Below are 20,252 nucleotides of genomic sequence, written 5' to 3'. Positions count from 1 at the left end.
ACTGGCAGGTGTCATCTGACCTTGACCTCATTTTCATGGTTCAGTGGTTATAGTTAAGTTTTTGTGTTTTGGTCTGTTTTTCTTATACTGTATGCAATAGGTCTACTATATTTGGTGTATGGAATGATTGTAAGGTGAACATGTCTAGCGGGCAGATGTCATATGACCTTGACCTCATTTTCATGGTTCAGTGGTCAAAGTTAAGTTTTTGAGTTTTGGTCTTTTTTTCTAATTCTATATGCAATAGGTCAACTATATTTGATGTATGGAAATGTTTTAGGATCTATATGTCAGTCGCACAAGTTTTATTTGACCTTGACCTCCTTTTCACGGTTCATTGCTCAGTGTTAAGTTTTTGTGTTTTGGTCTGTTTTTCTTAATCTATAACCAATAGGTCAACTATATTTGTTGTATGTAAGAATTGTTAGCTTTTCATGTCTGCCTGGCATTGTTCATCTGACCTTGACCTCATTTTCATATGGTTCATTGATCAATGTTTAGTTTTCTTGGTTAATGTTAAGTTTATGTGACAGTTGTAATAAAGCTTTATATTTAGGACTATCAACATAATATCAATAATTAGCAAAGAAGGCGAGACATTTCAGCATGTGCACTCTTGTCTCATTATGATTGAGTTTTTTTCTGATTTCAGGAACTGAAGAAACATTTAGTTTGTTGAGTGTTGTTAAATTAAGGTAAACGGGAAAAATTATATAATTCGGTTAATGTACTTTTCATGAAAATTATGGGAACAAACTAGAGTTACAGATTCTGTTTCTCGTGTAAAAAATGCCAGAAATAGTTTCTAGGAAAATGTACAAGATGAAATGAAGGGAGATTTCTCTATTATGCTCATTCGTTTATTTTTGTGGATAGCAGAAAACTTGTCTTTTCATGAACATGTGATTTTGTGGTTGTGTCAAAGTGTGCAAACAACCCAACAGAAATTTTGTAGTTTGTTGAAGATTCAAATACGTGGTTCACTTGTTGTGATGAAAACCACAAAAATTGGCATCCAACGAATAATATTGAATCCACAAAATTAGTTATAAGACCTATCAGATCATGTTAAACAATTAAAACTATGACATAAAAATATGCATTGTTTGTATCATAAAAATGCTGAATACAATAAATTCAATTATTTTTTCATTTTGAGCAATTGAGAAAAATTTGTAATTTCATAGATAATATTTATATCTTTGAAAACTTTTACATATGACTCTTCAGAAGTTGTCATTTTGTTAAATTTGAACAATCTTAGTTCAACAACACACAAGAAATACAAGAAAATTAGTACCAGTATCAAAAAGTTAGAAATTAATCATATTAATGAACTACGGTCAATTGACTGTTTACAGGTTTTCTATCCATGATCTGCAAGGAGAAAAGAATTATCTATTGAACTTAAAACTAAGTGTGTGTTTAGAACCTGATGGTGCCTGTCTGATATCTACATCAGTTTTGGAAAACTTTAAACTGCCAAAACTAGGCTGTGACTGGTCTGATGCAGGATTCAAAATTCCAGGTTAAAATTGTAATATGTATTAAAAATAGATCATTGAATGAAAAAGGGTAATTTTTTAACTAAAACAAATCATTTAGACAGAATCTTTCAATGCAGTGAACATATTGCATAAATATGGTTATACCACAGGCTTTTGGTGTGCTTTTTTAAAACAGAAGCAATATTGTTAAAATATTCTTCGATGGAAAAAAAACTAGAAAAGTTGCAAGTATAAAATTAAAATTAGAATTAAAGTTAAAACCAGGTTCAGACACAATTGTTTTTTCCATTTCTTATCTTGAACTTAGCTGTTATATTCTGTTATGCACAATACAGTCATGTATGAAAATACTTTCACAGTATTTACAAAGCAATTGAGTGGTCAGTTGAATTTTTGGAGTAGAAATCTATAATTATAATTCTTTTTTCTTTTTTTGTTTTTGTTTTTGTTTGTGAGAATGGATCAGAATGAGGAGGCAGGTTCCTAAATAATGTCATGTGATTTTTTCTTAACTCTACCAAGAACCAGCTACTAAGCTCTGAAATCCTGTATTTTTGGCTATAGAGTGGTTGTTAAAAATGTTGTCAATCAAGCGTTTTGTTGTTCAGAATTATTAAATGTACATGTATTTTAAACCATTAGATTTGTGTAAGTAGGTGATGAATAAAGCTCACCTTATTTAAACATAAATAAATTACAATTTTATGTTAAATGCAATATAAACAATAATAGTTAAAGACAAAATATATAAATTGATGATTACTTTTTATTCTGTAGACTTTTCTTTGACAAAGTTTAAAGCTGAAAACAGTATACTTGGAGAAGTGGAAGGTTTGCTGCTAACTAAACTAATTGAAGACCTAGGAATATCTACTTATCTTGAAGAAAAACAATGTAGTAGAACACTGCCACCATATCTGTCCTCCACAGATGGTTGGACTAATGGTAGGTTTATTTAGTTTGATATTGTAATTGCTACTCTAGAGAAAGTTTAATTTGGAATTGTATGAATCATTTTTAGTAGCAGTCTTACATACAGGTTGAGCCCACCAATAATGATTCTGGAAAAAAAATATTTCTGCATGCAAAGTGTTTTTTTTTATCAACAATTATCTTGAAAACTCTCTAGTAAAGCTGAGTGATGATTTGGTACAAATTTTATTTTAGTTGACTAACTTCTATTTATGGACCCTTTCCGTGCATATTAGTTATAGTACAGGTTACACAGGTATGTCGTACAGCCTTCTGATGAAATTTATACTTTTTTCCTGCATTGACTTCTTTTTCAGATTTTGAACTGATTTATTGGCTTATAATGCATTGAAAAGTTTTAAAGTCAGTATATTAGTTTCAAGCAGAAACTTTAATACTATCTTTTTTTTTTAAAGTTTTTTATTATATTTGATTGATATATTGAAACAATGGCATCACAATTGATAACATGATGTTTTCATTGATTACAGATTGTAGTTCTGCCTCAATACCTAACCTGCCCCTATTGACTGGTCCTGTCTCATGCCACCTGATGGATACCTGTACAGGGATAAAGTGCTGTATTGATGTAGAACAGCTTAGCAGGTCAATTAGTGCATATCTGATTGTAGACACATGTAGTTATAGTTTGGAAATTGGAATAGAGAAGCTCACCTTCAAAAAGTCTCTTTTGGAATTTGACTTTGACCAAAAGCAAAGATTTAGTCTTTATAATATCTTAAATATAGAGTAAGTATGATTTAATAAGATCTACTTGATATTCATACTTTGCAGACAAAGCAAAAGACCAAGTTAGAATTAAGTTATATTATACATTTTTACAATCTTAATGAATGAAGAACTTGTCCACGATAAGAACTTTTAAATCTTTAAAACTGTAAAACACCTAAGACTTATCCGAGATAATAGTTAAGATGTCAACAAAAGAAGCAATTGCAGAAGTTACATTTAACCTGCCATTTATGTTAAAAATATTAAAGAGTTAGATGAGGGCAAATGTACTAAACTCAAAAGCAAAATCAAAAATGGAAAATTCACTATCAAGAATTGAAAATATATAAAAAAAAAAAAATCAACCAATATTACAAACTTTCATCAAATAAAATATTAAGATTTTTATTTTTGTTGTAGTTATTCTATTGATGACCTCAAGTCTGAAGGTTTATTGTTGGTCAACCTAGATCTAAGTGTATGTTTTGAATCCAGTGGAAGTTGTGAATTTACAATCAGTGTATTAAAGGATGTTTCTCTACCTAAACCACTGTGTAATTGGCAAGATGGCTCTTTTGACCTAGGTATGTTTTATCATTGTAACTATTTTAACTTTTTGATGTCTATTTGTCTTTGAAGATCTAGTGAAGTTCTGGAAATCAAAACAATATCATCTGCATAAATATCAAATTAAAAACATATATTTTTAGGTCAGGTGAGCTTTTCTCATCACTTGGCGTCCGTAAACTTTTACAAAAATCTTCTCCTCTAAAACTACTGGGCCAAATTTAACCAAACTTGGCCACAATCATCGTTCGGGTATCTTGTTAAAAAAAATGTGTGGCGTGACCCTGCCCATCAACCAAGATGGCCGCCATGGCTAAAAATAGAACATGGGGGTAAATTGTAGATTTTGACTTATAAATCTGAAACCAAAGCATTTAGAGCAAGTCTGACACGGTGGTAAAATTGTCTATTGGGTCAAGATCTATCTGCCCTGAAATTTTCAGACAAATTGGACAACCCGTTGTTAGGTTGCTGCCCCCGAATTAGTAATTTTAAGGAAATTTTGAAGTTTTCGGTTATTATCTTGAATATTGTTATAGATAGAGATAAACTGTATACAGCAATAATGTTCAGCAAAGTAAGATCTACAAATAAGTCAACATGACCAAAATTGTCAATTGACCCCTTAAGGAGTTATTGACCTTTATAGTCAATTTTTAACAATTTTCATAAATTTTTAACAATTTTTGTAAATTTTTAGAAAATATTTTCCACTGTAACTACTGGGCCAAGTTCATTATAGATAGAGATAACTGTAGCAACAAGAATGTTCAGTAAAGTAAGATCTACAAACACATCACCATCACCAAAACACAATTTTGTCGTGAATTTATCTGTGTCCATTGTTTAATATGCACATAGACCAAGGTGAGTGACACAGGCTCTTGAGAGCCTCTAGTTTGTGTATGTATTTTTTATTTTTATTTTAATTATTTAATGTGATGTTATGAGTTTGTATTCAATGATGAAAAAGAATATTTATAAATACATGATTCATTTCATCAACAAATTTCTTCATTATTGGTATCATTGGCAGGAAAAAAAATAATTATACATTTTGGTTTTACAGGATTTTCATTGAAGAATTGGACTCAGATCAATGGAAAAGATACAGATTCAGTAACAGATTATTCTGTAGATTTACTTCTAGAGGAGCTTGATATAGCCAAATTCTTGTCGTATCCTATGTGTAACAGGACAGATGCTCCTTATAGTCCTAGTAATGGTGGATGGAATACAAGTAAGAGTTAGATTACTGTGGATTCTTTATATTTCGCTGGATACCATTTTAGCTCATGAGCTTTTCTCATCACTTGGCGTCTGTCGTCCGTCGTTGTAAGTGTCGTCCGTCGTTTTTCGTCGTCCATATTCGTTAACTTTTACAAAAATCTTCTCCTCTGAAACTACTGGGCCAAATTAAACCAAACTTGGCCACAATCATCATTGGGGTATCTTGTTTAAAAACTGTCTGGTGACCCAGCTAACCAACCAAGATGGCCCCCATGGCTAAAAATAGAATAAAGGGGTAAAATGCAGTTTTTTGCTTATATCTCAAAAACCAAAGCATTTAGAGCAAATCTGACACGGGGGTATAATTGTCAATCAGGTCAAGATCTATCTGCCCTGAAATTTTCAGATGAATCGGACAACCTGTTGTTAGGTTGCTGCCCCTGAATTGGCCATTTTAAGGAAATTTTGCTGTTTTTGGTTATTATCTTGAATACTATTATAGATAGAGATAAACTGTAAACAGCAATAATGTTCAGCAAAGTAAGATTTACAAATAAGTCAAAATGACCAAAATGATCAGTTTACCCCTTGAGGAGTTATTGCCCTTTATGGTCAATTTTTAACCATATTTCGTAAATCTTAGTAATCTTTTACAGAAATCTTCTCCTCTGAAACTACTAGGCCAAATGAAACCAAACTTGGCTACAATCATCATTGGTGTATCTAGTTTAAAAAATGTGTCCTGTGACCCGGCCTACCAACCAAGATGGACACCATGGCTAAAAATAGAACATAGGGGTAAAATGCAGTTTTTGGCTTATATCTCAAAAACCAAAGCATTTAGAGCAAATCTGACAGGGGGTAAAATTGTTTATCAGGTCAAGATCTATCTACCCTGACATTTTCAGATAAATCGGACAACCTGTTGCTAGGTTGCTGCCCCTGAATTGGTAGTTTTTAAGGAAATTTTGCCGTTTTTGGTTATTATCTTGAATATTATTATAGATAGCTATATAGAGATAAACTGTAAACCGCAATAATGTAAAGCAAAGTAAGACCTAAAAATAAGTCAAATTGACCATAATGGTCAATTGACCCCTAAGGAGTTATTGCCCTTCATAGTCAATTTTTAACAATTTTCATAAAATTTGTAAATTTTTACTAACTTTTTCCACTGTAACTACTGGGCCAAGTTTATTATAGAGAGATAATTGTAAGCAGCAAGAATGTTCAGTAAAGTAAGAACTACAAACACATCACCATCACCAAAACACAATTTTGTCATGAATCCATCTGTGTCCTTTGTTTAATATTCACATAGACCAAGGTGAGTGACACAGGCTCTTTAGAGCCTCTAGTTATGTTAGTTTTGTGGGTGCAAGTGAACCACGAATACAATTGATCAATGAATGATAAAAATTTTATAGAGTTTGTGTCCAGAGATTGGCAAAACCACAAAATCAAATACACTTGAAAATGCAAGTTTTACTCAATCTACAAAAATTGATACCACGAAAATAAATTAATTCACTGTATTAAACAATATTAGCAGTTATAACTTTTTACATTTCAGAAAATCAGTTGAAGTCTTCCAATTTTTAAAAAAATTTTTTACTTGATAAAAAATATGAGAGATAAACATTTGGTTGTTTCTATTTTATCTTACAAAATATTTAGATTTTAAAGGAATGAGGATTTAACTCCTGCATTGTGTTACCACTAAAAGTTATTCTTTTAAAAACTCGACTGGTTACCACAGAAATCCTCTCTTCGGTGGGATAAACACCTATATAGGCAATATTATGACTCACTTACATTGTACAAAAAAGGATTGGTCTTCTACAATTACTTAAAATTTCATAGCGCCTGTCTTGTGTCTAATGTATGTTTTAAAAGGATTAGCCCTTATGCAGGTTTTGTGAAAATATGTTTTGGTACTACTTGTATTGTTGAATGATATAGATTAATTCGCCTTTTCAGAATCTAAAGGACTATGGGTAATTTCATTGTTTGTACACCAAAATGAAAATAACGTTATGTCATTGGTTAAGTTTCCATTGTTTAGAACGTTTTAAACCATTCACAATGTTTTGGGGTACGTTTTTGAAAATATTCCCCAGAATGAACTTTATTCTAAATAGGCAAATTAATTTCTGTGTCTGAATTTTTCTATTTACATAATTCCTATGAATGATGTCTAATGAAATGAATGAACTAGCAAATACAGGGTCACAATTGATATAGTCAGTTTTAGTTTAAAATTAGCAAAATAGCATGATTATTTTTTTTAACTAAATTTCACTATTATGGTAAAACAAAATGAACTACACTATGAAAAATATTGTTATAAATTTCCTCACTTTCTTTTTTTACAGCTTGTGATAAATCTGTAGATCTTCAGCCATTGACAGGACAAATGACTTGCCACATATCAGATATCTGTACAGGGGTGGAATGTTGTATAGACGTGGATCCTATAAAAAGATCATTCCATGTGTTTATATTCCTTGATGCCTGTTCTTACAGACTGAGAATAGGAATTGAAAAATATGATTTAGATATTTCCTTGTTTGATTATGAATTTGGTAATTATTTATTTTGATTGCTAGATATTGTTTTTGCAGAAGAAAAAAGTATTTTTATATGTTTTTAAGCTGACATCTTTGCATCATAGCGTGCTCTAGGAGGTGAACATGGCAAAGAAGTGGCTTTTTCGTCCCTCATGTTTTTTCTGATCCCCAAATGGGTTATCGTGTTGCCCAGGAAATATGAATGTTGGTCTAATAATGCATAATTTTGAATGATCGGATAAAGTTGATGCTAGAAAACTTTTTGATTTATAAGAAAAAATAATAAACATAGACGAGACAAGATCAGCAAATAAGTACTATTTACCTAGATAGTTTTTTTTTATCGGAGTGATTACCTTTAAAAACTGAAGAAAACATTAAACAGAATTTTTTTTATCAGCAGTACAAGATCAACGAAAAAAAATAAAATAGTTGTCATGAATTTTGATCTAGTCCACATTGTTGAAGACCAAGGTGAGAGGCTCTTTAGAGTGTCTAGTTATTTACTGTATGCTGTTACCAAAAAAGGGATATAATATATTATTTAAATGTATATGATTGTAGGTATTGTAGAACAGTTGAAGTTAACATCACTATTCACTATCACGTAAGTGATGTCTTGTAACTCTACTTTTCAACCTATTAAGATTATTTTGCTTTATCTGACATTCTGCTAATTGATGTCTTATTCTTCACATACAAAACATACAGTCAGAACCATTATTTGACTATAAAAGTATTTCATTTTGAATTTCTGTAAAATGTTTAAAATGAAACTAAAGAGAAATGTTTTTTAAAAGGGGAGATAACTCAGAAAATCTGAAAATGTTTCAGTTAGAATCTTGTATCTTAATTGAAATAAGAAAGCTGCAATGAAAACAATTCCATTGTAAGTAGTTTTAAATCTGTTTTTAGAAGAAATAAAAAAAGTTATGTTAAAGAGGTGATAACTCAGATAATTTAAAAAGTTTCAGTAAGAATCTTGTATCTTAAATATTCAAGAAATCTTCAATGAAAACAATTCCATTGAAAGAAGTATTAAATCTGTTTTAAAAACGATTTTTTTTTCCTAACAGCTATTCAATCTACAATCTTCTTGATGATGATGTTTTCCTTGTGAATATGAATGTGAGTGTATGCCTGGAAAGCAATGAATGTTTGATACAGCAAATTGTTCTTCAAGACGTGTATCTACCAAAGACCTTCTGTAAATATAGCTCCAGTTCATCAGGTATAAAAAAGCACAGATCTATATATTACATATGTTCTTAATAAACTGTTTTTAAAAATAAAATTGAGAATGGAAATGGGGAATGTGTCAAAGAGACAACAACCCGACCAAATAAAAAACAAAAATGCATGAATAAATCAGGATCCTTATGGAGAGTTTTTTTGTTTAAACAGTTCGTTGTCTGGCTGTTAGCATCCACACATGAATGAAATTCACAATGAAATTCTATTTGATAGTCTTGTTTTTTATGAGAAAGTTGAAAAAATATAGAATTTGCCAGAATTTTCCCACATGATAAATTCTTATACAAATGATTTGTCAGTAATACAAATTTCTGTATCACATCTGCAATGAAGACATTTTATGTTACAGGATTTTCTGTGAGCAGTTTCCTTGGTAACAAAGGACTGTCCATCAGTGACAATCTAAATGACATTGTCATAACTCAGATCATGAACCGTTTGGGTATAACAGATAATCTACAAAGTCCACAGTGTGTGGTGGGAGGAAGCACCTGGGTGAATGGTAAGAAGAAAACATAATTTTGGATTCAGTTAAATATTTTCATAATTTTTTTTTGTTTCATTATTTTTTTTAGCTTAATCTTGTCAGAGCAATCTTTTGTATTTACATGCACTTACAAATGTACCATCACTATGTTACTTTTCTAATATGACCTTTTGAAAATATAATTTTTTCATATTATTAATTAAAAACAAGTACCGCTTCTAGGTTTGAGAAAGACATCTAATTATTTTTATGTGACCAACTCACAACTCTTACTTATTTTAAGTGCTTCTGTTTTGATGATAATTTTTTTTTTTTTATATTGGAACCTGGAAATAATATATAAAACGTGTTATGAACAAATGTTTTATAGATGATTGTTTACACTTTTTAGTTTGCATATGATGTTAAGGGTTGGTCAATTATAACTTGAGATAAAAACAATTTGCAATGCTAAAAACTATTTTAAGAATATTGGGTTTTTTTCAGAGTGTCCCCATTCTGTACAGTTACCGCAATTATCAGGACTTATTTCTTGCAAACTCATGAAGAGTTGTACAACTGTTGATTGCTGCTTTAATGTGGACTTTCTGAAGAGAAATTTTCATGTTCAGATGGATATTGATTATTGCAATAGAAACATTATTTTTATGATTGAAAAGCTGAAATTTGAATATTCATTACTTAACTTCCAGTGGGGTAAGTTTTATTATACCAAAGTTTTGTTAGGGCTCACCTGATTAATCAGAACAAGGCGTATTGTAATCAACTTGTCTGTCACAAATTGTTTTAGGTCCCTATCGGCTAAAAAGCATAGAGTTGGGTAATGAAACTTGACGGAATTATTCACTTCTACTAGAAGATATGTCACATACAAGGAGGAAGACACTACAGAGAAGATCATTAATTAAAAATTTAGTTTAACTTAGACATCCCTGTGCATTATTACAAAAATCCTATCCACTCTGGTAATACTTTAAAACTCCATCAGTTGTGGAAATGACGTTTGCCAAGATTTTTCGCCACAAGTAAAAGGTGTGTTGCATACAAGGAAGAAAACCCTACAGTGAGAGTCATTTTCAAAATATTAAGTTCAACATTATTCCTCTGCATATGTACACAATTTTTTTAGCTCCTTATTTGTAAAAATTCATCTTCCCATAGATATAAGCTGTAAGATGAAATAATGCATCCATATCCTACCAAAATTCTTAAAATATTAATAGAGATATAAAATGCAGTCTACTCTTACAAGTATAAAATGAGAACTGTATTTCATTAAATAAGTTATAAGTTGATATTGTCAGAAAGTGATGTCTTAGAAATAGAACTGCAATTTTGAAAAAAAATGTGTGACAAATATTTCAGATTCTTGTTTTTTTACAGGTGTTAAAGACACATTAAAACTAGGATCAGCTTTAAACTTAGAGTAAGTAATATTTTATTTCTATGAAATTTCAAAAATATGAAAAGTTGACTATACAGAAATATAAAAAAAAGGAAATTGTGATCCATGGGGATAAGTGACCAAGTCAAAGACAGGTGTACAGATGTACAAATTAAGATGTACAGTCGACTCTCGTTATCTCGAAGTCAGCCGGACCAGATAAAAATTTCGAGATACACATAGTTCGACTCAAACGAAAACCGGAAGTTTGACAGAACAAGGGACACAACTCTTGCTTAGCTTGGTAAAGCTAAAATAAATCCGGGTGAATATTGGAAGGAGATCGATATTCTGGTATCAAATCGATGTACTTGTATGTCAAGGTCTTTCATTATGATAATAACATTATTTTTACTTTTTCAATTGTTTCCGTTACAACCTTTTTCTATGGCTCTTATCCGAGAGAGTAATTTCCAATCAATAGTTCCGTTATTCAGGTCGTTTATAGTTGACAAAATTGATTATTCTTGGATACAAGAGACTTTAGAAAATTTAGATTCCTCTTCATTTTGTTTTATCTCACTCTTTCTTTTCAAAAGAAAATACAACAAGATTAAAGACGCCGATTGAGTAGTTATTAGGTGATCATCAACGGAAGTCATAATCCTTACTTTATACACACCCAAGCTCATTAGTGTAAATCACAATTAATTGTTTTGTAAACATTTTAAATACTTTTTCATGAACATTATCAATGCATCACTAATTATTTATAAAAAATTTATAAAAGATAATCTTAGGTAAACACTCGTGGACATAGCATGTCATAAATCAATACAGTGGTCAGTGACTGGAAATTTAATTACTCGTGTATTGTCAGATTAACTCTTCAATCCATTTAAATGCCGGAGGTCATGTTTTGACATATGTGTACTAGTTCGAGATAAATGATGAATTTTTAATGCTTTTGTTAACCTTGGGATCGTAAATTTAGTTCGACTCAACCGAAATTTCGACTCATTCAATTTCGACTCATCAGGAGTCGAATTACATACATTTATATGGAACAAATTTCGGGACCACGTGAAAACTTCGACTCATCCGAAATTTCGAGTCAACCGAGTTCGAGACAACGAGAGTTAACTGTATCAAAAAGAAAGCACAAACAACTGAAACCATGAACAATACAATTCCTTATCAAAACCTGGTTGATAGTAGGATCCTGAATGGTAAGCATGTCCTATTATGCATGTAAAAATAATCATATTGCAAAAGTTTGGTCTTGTGTCAATTTAAGTAAGGGTTCTAATTGCTGAAATAAAAAAATACTTTGTTCCAAAAATATTATAGTCTTTAGAACTTTTTTTTGTCTCGCTTGACAGAGTCAAAAAGCAAGACATAGGTATGCTGTTTCCGGCGTCAGCGGCGCCAACAATGTATTAGTTTGTGATTAGGTCTAGTTTATAATGAACCACTGGTGGTAAGTCAAAGATATTTGGTATGAAGTTGTATTAGTATTGGCACATCTCATTACCATGGAGATTATTTGGCCTCGCCCTCTCTGTTATGGTATCTGGACTTATTTTTTTATGTACTAGTTTGTGATTGGGTCAGTTCATGAGGAACCACTAGTGGTAAGTTAATGTTAGTTGGTATGCAGTTGTATAAGCATTAGTACAATGTATATCTCATTTCCATGGAGATTATTTGACCCTGTCCCCTTAGTTATGGTCTAGATCTGTTGACTTTTAAATTTTTGCTTAGTTTTCAAGTATTAATTTGTGATTAGGTCAGTTTATGGGGAACCACTAATGGTAAGTTAATGATAATTGGTCTGAAGTTGCATAATCATTGGCATATCTCATTTCCATGGAAATTATTCGGCCACACCCCCTCTGTCATGGTCTATTGATTTTGAAACTTTTGCTTAGTTTTCATGTATTAGTTTTTGATTAGGTGGGTTTAGGCCAACTAAAATTAATTAGTAGATTTTCATCCAAATTTTTGAAAAACATGGGGCGGGTGGGAGGATTTTATTTTTAAAATTTTATTTCATATGAAACCCTTGTCACAAGTTCTTCATACCGCGGGGTATATGCTAGTGGAAAACAAGCTTGTATAATGTATATACATGTTGTATAAGGAATCTGACACTATTTTTTAAACTCTTAAATAAAAATCCCTGATTTGCAACCACTGTTATACATGTAATTGCCGCTTTAGAAACCTATTTATAGTATACATCAAAGGGAAGAGAAATGCTCTCTTCAGTTGGACTAGACCTACACCAAATTTATTTTGCTTTCTAAGCAATGGTTTGTAGTCCACATAAAATCAATAAATGTATTGGTACAATTGTATGCAACACAAGTATTATGAGTACAAAATAAAATGTAAACTCAGTGTGGAAAGTAATTATGTGATGTAAAACATGAACTTAACCAAAAAGTAGTGTTTTAATGACTAAATTGAGGGTATTGGGACAGTTACAGAGGGTGTTTGCTGTTTTTCAACAAAAACAACAGCCATGGGTAAATATAAGGGAATTAAAATGCGTGTTTGTCGACTTTTTTTTCTCAATATACGGTCATAAATCAAACAAATTCGTGCTTGTGTCAATTTCTTTAATCCAGTCATGTTTTTTGTTCCAATTTGTTCTACGATTCTTGCGCTTTGGATATCATTTACAGTCCAAATTTCCTGACACAAAGTCACAGTATAAATAAAGAAAAAACACGGTTTTGGATTCACTTGTGACTACCGCAATTTGCGTTTAATAAATGACAAGGCGTTTTACTCGTTACTCGAATATTTCATGCCCTTCTCGTTATCAATCTCTATTCTCGGTAGATGTTGTCATAATAGAGCAGCAGAATATGTCGACTCAATCATATCGTTATTAGATTACTCGGAGAAATACAAAAACGAAATTTGAAACAGGAAGTGTTGAATGAAACGAAATTATCGATGGTTCCCGGTAACGGACATGATAAAATCCGGAAATCGTATTTTTGTTAAATAAAAAAAATCGGGGCGGGACGATTTCAGAGGGGCGGGCGGGGATGAAAATCTAGCAATTAATTTTAATTGGCCTTATGGGGAACTGCTAGTGGTAGATCAATGATATTTGGTATGCAGTTGTATTAGCATTGGCACATCTCATTTCCATGGTGATTATTTGACCCTGTCCCCTCAGATATAATTTATTGACTTTGAAATTTTGCTTTGTTTACATTTGCACATCTCATTTCTATGGAGATGTTTTAGCCATGTACCTTCAGTCATGGTTCATTGACTTTGAATATTTGCAAAACTTACATGTTAAAGTGTTGCTATTTTGATTTCAAAATTTGCATTATGGAAATTATAAAAAAGCAAGACATATCTCTGTGATAACAGTTTATTATTCAATTTCAGTTACACTTTGGATGATTCAGAAGATGCAAATGAGTTCAGAGTCGATCTAAATGTCAGTGTGCAGTTTAATCCAGGGGAGAAAATGTTCCAATGGATAGTATTGACAAATACAATTCTTCCAAAGATACCATGTGATTTCAACACAGATTTTGACACAACAGGTACAAGATACGTTTTATGTATAGTATGTCATAATTATTAAATCTTTATATAGTATGGCCACTGGATGTTAAGCAAGCAAACATCAATTTATATAGCATGATATAAATACATGGCAATTTTATTCTCAATTTTTATATGCACACAGTTGCAACCTCTCAGTATTACTAACCCTGTATATATTGAATTTGGTCACAAGATTACTGTGTAACTTATGATATCCCAACTGAAGGCCTAATAACGATTGTATTATGCTGGCATGTCCTGATTTTAGCATACCGGTAAACTATGTTTCTGATCTTCAAGTTTGTTCTCAAGGGATGTGTGCTCATATCCCAAATCTAGCTTATCAATCAAATTTCATGATTAGTCTGGGTGTTTTACTCAGTATAATATATGGTCATAATGTATATGTGCATATCTTTAAGGAGAGTAAGTAATAACATATATATAAAAAAAATACTGATTGTTTTCTTCAGGATTTTCCCTACAGACCTGGCTTCAGGAAGTTAATGTTACATCAGAAAAACATCTGTCAAAAATGGTGATCCTTCAGTTATTTCAAGTGCTTGGTATTGGTAGGCTTATGAATGAAGAATCATGCCAGAGATCTGGTGCAAAGTACAGTCCAGCTATAAATGGTTGGAAGAATTGTAAGTATTGAAAATCATCTTCTGTGAAAAAGATTTGAATATTTTATATTAATTTTAAAACAGTGAAGTTGGAGTGTTTGGAATTAGGAATTATTGTCATTGTTTTGGATTTTGGTAAAACTATATCCCACACTTGAGTTCTTTAAATGTAATAAGATAAGCTAACACATTCCCCATTTTCATTCTTAATTTTAATGATAGATTTTTCTCCAAATTTTCCAAGAATGTATCTTTTGTTGGCATTGCAAGACCTTTGTCTTTCAGGCACATACATTTATCAGTTGTACTTTAACATCATTGTTTACTGTTTGTAAGGCTTGTGGCACTATATTTATGCATGCTGCACACATCATTCATGCTTAGTTTCCAAAAGTTAGGACGTTCAGTCAAAGATATGGAATCATCATATTTTATATGAAAAAGGCAATATAGTTCTACTCTTGTTTTCCTAAGGAAATACATTAGTAGTAAAGCTCTACTGTGGTTGTATTGATCGATTTTTTCTTTTTCAGCATGTTCACTAGATGTATCTTTGACACCACTACTTGGTCCTATATCTTGTATGATTCCCTCTCACTGTACTTCCGTGGATTGTTGTATTGATGTAGATTTTCTGGACAGATCATTTAATTCCTTCCTGGATGTGAACACGTGCACCAATGTCATGACAGTAGGAATAGAAAAACTTGTAATAGATCCAATAAGTTTGTTGAACTATACATTTGGTAAGTTTTCTAAAATGATTATAGTCTCAAAACAATTATTTGGAATAACCTGTAGTAAGAATCCTGTTGAGATTGAAAATTTCAGAAGACAAATACTGTCTTTTTAGAAATTAATGGAAGACAAATTGTCCTGAGATCACATTAATTACACACACATTTTTATTCACTTTTCAAAATTAGCAGTAATAAATGCACGCAATAGTTTCAGAATTTTCATTTAATGAAACTTTTAGGTAACTTTTTGAGTTTGCAACCCCACTTTATCATTGTTGAAATTTATTAATGTTAATTTTTTTTTTTCATTCAGCCACTGTAATATAAAACTTTTTTTAATTATTTTTCATCAGGTAAAACAGAGCATTTCAATTTGAAAGGAGTATTGAGAATAACGTATGTATTGTTATAAAGAAAAATGAATTAAAGCAAGAAAGCACAATAAAAATCCTAAGCTGCCTATTTCTTTGAAAAAAAAATACATGATCAGTTTATTGTTTGTATTGTATTATAAATATTAATTTTTGAATCCTACTGATGCAGTTTATTAATGATCATTACTCAAAATTTCAAGTTTCAAAATGATGTGTACATACATATAAAACAATATGTTTAAAAGCACATAAGTAGTAAAAATATTGTATATCAAACATTTTAACTCATTTACAGTTTCTGTTGTCGATTTCAAATTTATTCAGAAGTCTACTCAAATATTTTAGATACAAGATTGATGATCTACAAGAGGAAAGGAAGTTAGTTGTCAACATGAATCTCAGTGTATGTTTTGAGTGGTCTGGTTCCTGTTTGTATGATGTTATTGTGTTCCAGGATACTGTCATGCCTAAACCTCTCTGTGACTGGGAAGCAGATTCATACTTCACAAAAGGTTGATTATCACACATTGTAATATTATTTCAATACTATTATAAAGTATGGTATCTTTTTATGCCCCACCTACCATAGTAGAGGGGCATTATGTTTTCTGTTCTGTGCGTCCTTTCGTCCGTCTGTTCGTCGTACTGTTGTACCGTCTGTCTGTTTTTGGTGGAGGTAGTTTTTGTTGAAGTTGGAAGTCCAATCAACCTGAAACTTAGTATACATGTTCCTTATGATATGATCTTTCTAATTTTAATGCAATATTAGAGTTCTGACCCCAATTTCACGGTCCACTGAACATAGAAAATGATAGTGCGAGTGGGGCATCTGTGTACTGGGGACACATTCTTGTTTAAGCATTTGTTATATGAAGAAAAATTTATTTTGTAACATTAAAAAGAAAATTTATTGGGGATAACATATCAATTTTTTAGAAAAATCTATGGTTTGCATTGGTTGTGGAAATATTACAATTCAAAGACAACTTCAAGGACTGATTTCATTGATTTTACCTCTTTCTATATAGATGTGCAATTTTTTTCAAAAGTTTGTTCTTATGTCATATTTTAAAATTTAAATAAGTGTGGACACAGATCAGTGTGGAAAATGTTTAGATGCTTTACAGTGTTTTCTGACAAAAAGAGTTCTCTGTTTTTCCCCATAGGGATCTATACAAAGTGACAGCCAATTTGTACCAACCACTAAAAAACTTATATAACTTATAAAACTTATAACTCAAAAACCAAAGCATTTAGAGCAAATCTGACAGGATTAAAAAATTGTTTATCAGGTCAAGATCTATCTGCCCTGAAATTTTCAGATGAATCGGATAACTTGTTGTTGGGTTCCTGCCCCTGAATTGGTAATTTTAAGGAAATTTTACTGTTTTTGGTTATTATCTTGAAAATTATTATAGATAGAAATAAACTGTAAACAGCAATAATGTTCAGCAAAGTAAGATTTACAAATAAGTCAACATGACCGAAATGGTCAGTTGACCCCTTTAGGAGTTATTGCCCTTTATAGTCAATTTTTAACCATTTTTCGTAAATCTTAGTAATCTTTTACAAAAATCTTCTCCTCTGAAACTACTGGGCCAAATTAATCCAAACTTATCCACAATCATCTTTGGGGTATCTAGTTTGAAAAATGTGTCCAATGACCCGGCCATCCAACCAAGATGGCCGCCATGGCTAAAAATAGAACATAGGGAAAAAATGCAGTTTTTGGCTTATAACTCAAAAAACAAAGCGTTTAGAGCAAATCTGACATGGGGTTAAATTGTTTATCAGGTCAAGATCTATCTGCACCGAAATTTTCAGATGAATTGGACAACCCGTTGTTGGGTTGCTGCCCCTGAATTGGTAATTTTAAGGAAATTTTGCTGTTTTTGGTTATTGTCTTGAATATTATTATAGATAGAGATAAACTGTAAACAGCAATAATGTTCAGCAAAGTAAGATTTACAAATAAGTCAACATGACCGAAATGGTCAATTGACCACCTATGGAGTTATTGTCCTTTATAGTCAATTTTCAACAATTTTTATAAAATTTGTAAATTTTTACTAACATTTTCCACTGAAACTACTGGGCCAAGTTCATAAGTAAGATGTACAAATACATCACCATCACCAAAATACAATTTTGTCATGAATCCATCTGCTTCCTTTGTTTAATAGTCACATCGACCAAGGTGAGCGACACAGGGTCTTTAGAGCCTCTAGTTACTTATACCCCATATCTCCTATAAGGTATACTTTATGCAGTGTTTCTATAATACTTTTTTTTTAAAAATACAAATTCAAGTTTCATCTATTTTATTGCAGATTTTTCCTTGGAGAAATTTCTTGTTGAAGAAGGAGTAAATGCAAATGATATCTTACCTGACGTCATTGCTGGCAAGATGATGGAACAGTTAGGACTTTTATCCTATCTTAACAGTGACTCTTGTGGCCTGGAATATGAGAGTGGTAAAGATGGATGGATTAAAGGTATTTTCTGCTTTAATAATGTTTGTATATATTTTTTTATGGAAAAACTTTTACAGATAGGATGCCGACACACCATGAAATACCAGGAAATAACCAGTATATCATAAGAAATATTTATTTTCGGGGTAATATGCATGCTGCAAAGTGTTATTACAGGTTTATTCATCTTAATACATTTTTCTATTGTCCTTCTTTACACCTATATCACCCTCCTCAGTTGCTACATAATTCTTTTATCACGGCTTTTAGACGAGAGCAGGCATTATCAGCGATGTCACCATGTCTGAGGAGAAGTTATCAGTGACATCAGAATGTGAGAGGAGGTGTTATCAAGCATGCTTTCCTTAAGTATAAAACTGTTGTATGGAAGGGAAAACGATCAGTAAAAGAACGATAAACAGATAAATCAGGTTTTCTTCGTATAGATATCTTAAAATATACGCCCTCAACACAATGTGAATCTTTTTTGCTCGTTGACTGTGCTCACTTTCCAAACAGGTTCACATTGTAGCTCACGGCTGATATTTTACAATATCAATGTGTAGAAAACACGATAATCTACTTATACATATAATGCAGCTTTATTTAATATTGGAGGAGTAAAATTTTGTAGAAAAAACTTGCATTCACTTGTGTCTATCCTCTTCACAAATTTTGTCACATACTTCTCCCCACTTCTAAACACAATGAGTTCATTTGGAATTTTCAGTTTGACAACAATGAGTTGTAACATGGGGTACTTTAATGTTTGTGAGACACCTACTTCCTACTTTTAGGAACTTGCAGTTTGGGATGCTCAATTTCTGACATTGACTTTTAATCCAAATTGTCAATTCATCATTTAATCTAAATCAGATTCTTAACCATTTTTGTTAATATTTGATTTTATTTTCAGGTTGTTTTGAGGATGTTGTATTACCAGACTTACCAACTGATGCCAAATGCAACATTCTTCCATCTTGTTTAGGCATTGATTGTTGTTTAGGTGTAGATTTCTTGCAGCACAAATTCAAAGCTTCATTTGAACTTGATGTATGCAGTCATCAGTTACATATGCAGATTGAAAGATATCAGAAGACATTGAATTTGATAGATTATAAATATGGTATATAAATAAACTGGTATTCTAAGTTTTGATTGCATTATTTTTTTGCAGTATTTCCTGAAGTTGAAAAAATTAAACTTGAATTTGTGTCAATTGTATAACAATTACACTAATAAATGCATGCACAAATTTTTTACCCATAAGTAAAACGATTATATTGCAAAGATTACAAATGAATATGGAGAAATAAGATTATAACCCTGCCTTGGTTGACATTTGCTATCAGCGTTCTCAGCTCAAATTAGGTTGTCTCACTTGTCTGTTACGTTCTAAACTGATCATGACGTAATATTTCTTATCCACTGTTTTTTTGCAATCCTCTTTTATCCACTTATTAATTTAATTAAATCAATCAAAGATGAACCATTGGTGACAAATTTGTTCACCTCTCTTCTTAACATCTTGTATAAAGTGTACTGCTGTATGCTAATCATGTATTTATTCTGTAAATCTGGCCAAATGCTTATCCGCTCTGACACTATTTATCTTCTCTTTTCAGGATCCATACAGAAATTAAGCTTCATGAATGTTGTAAAAATTGAGTAAGTTTTTGTATGCAGAATTATAGCTCTTAAACGGATTCTGTTTGTATATGAACTGAAACAGTTAAATAGGTTCTTGCATGA

At 31.5% G+C, this 20,252-nt stretch overlaps 1 protein-coding gene across 1 annotated transcript in view; it reads left to right on the top strand.

The window, feature by feature from the left end:
- The window catches only part of LOC139500291 (uncharacterized), a 94,403-nt gene that overhangs the window by 9,779 nt on the left and 64,372 nt on the right, over positions 1 to 20,252 (top strand). The window contains exons 11-30 of the mRNA XM_071289033.1: positions 653 to 695; positions 1,362 to 1,528; positions 2,286 to 2,453; positions 2,972 to 3,230; positions 3,633 to 3,796; positions 4,849 to 5,019; positions 7,385 to 7,594; positions 8,144 to 8,186; positions 8,656 to 8,810; positions 9,183 to 9,335; positions 9,807 to 10,016; positions 10,704 to 10,746; positions 14,122 to 14,282; positions 14,760 to 14,933; positions 15,446 to 15,658; positions 16,006 to 16,048; positions 16,372 to 16,538; positions 18,357 to 18,521; positions 19,417 to 19,626; positions 20,126 to 20,168. Of these exons, the coding sequence (XP_071145134.1) occupies positions 653 to 695; positions 1,362 to 1,528; positions 2,286 to 2,453; positions 2,972 to 3,230; positions 3,633 to 3,796; positions 4,849 to 5,019; positions 7,385 to 7,594; positions 8,144 to 8,186; positions 8,656 to 8,810; positions 9,183 to 9,335; positions 9,807 to 10,016; positions 10,704 to 10,746; positions 14,122 to 14,282; positions 14,760 to 14,933; positions 15,446 to 15,658; positions 16,006 to 16,048; positions 16,372 to 16,538; positions 18,357 to 18,521; positions 19,417 to 19,626; positions 20,126 to 20,168 (2,962 nt within the window). The remainder of the gene's footprint in view (positions 1 to 652; positions 696 to 1,361; positions 1,529 to 2,285; positions 2,454 to 2,971; positions 3,231 to 3,632; positions 3,797 to 4,848; positions 5,020 to 7,384; positions 7,595 to 8,143; positions 8,187 to 8,655; positions 8,811 to 9,182; positions 9,336 to 9,806; positions 10,017 to 10,703; positions 10,747 to 14,121; positions 14,283 to 14,759; positions 14,934 to 15,445; positions 15,659 to 16,005; positions 16,049 to 16,371; positions 16,539 to 18,356; positions 18,522 to 19,416; positions 19,627 to 20,125; positions 20,169 to 20,252) is intronic.

This window comes from Mytilus edulis, chromosome 13 (assembly GCF_963676685.1).
Source record: "Mytilus edulis chromosome 13, xbMytEdul2.2, whole genome shotgun sequence".
Taxonomy (NCBI): Eukaryota; Metazoa; Mollusca; class Bivalvia; order Mytilida; family Mytilidae; genus Mytilus; species Mytilus edulis.
The sequence above is the reverse complement of the archived record's forward strand: the minus strand, read 5'-3'. Positions and strand labels throughout refer to the sequence as shown.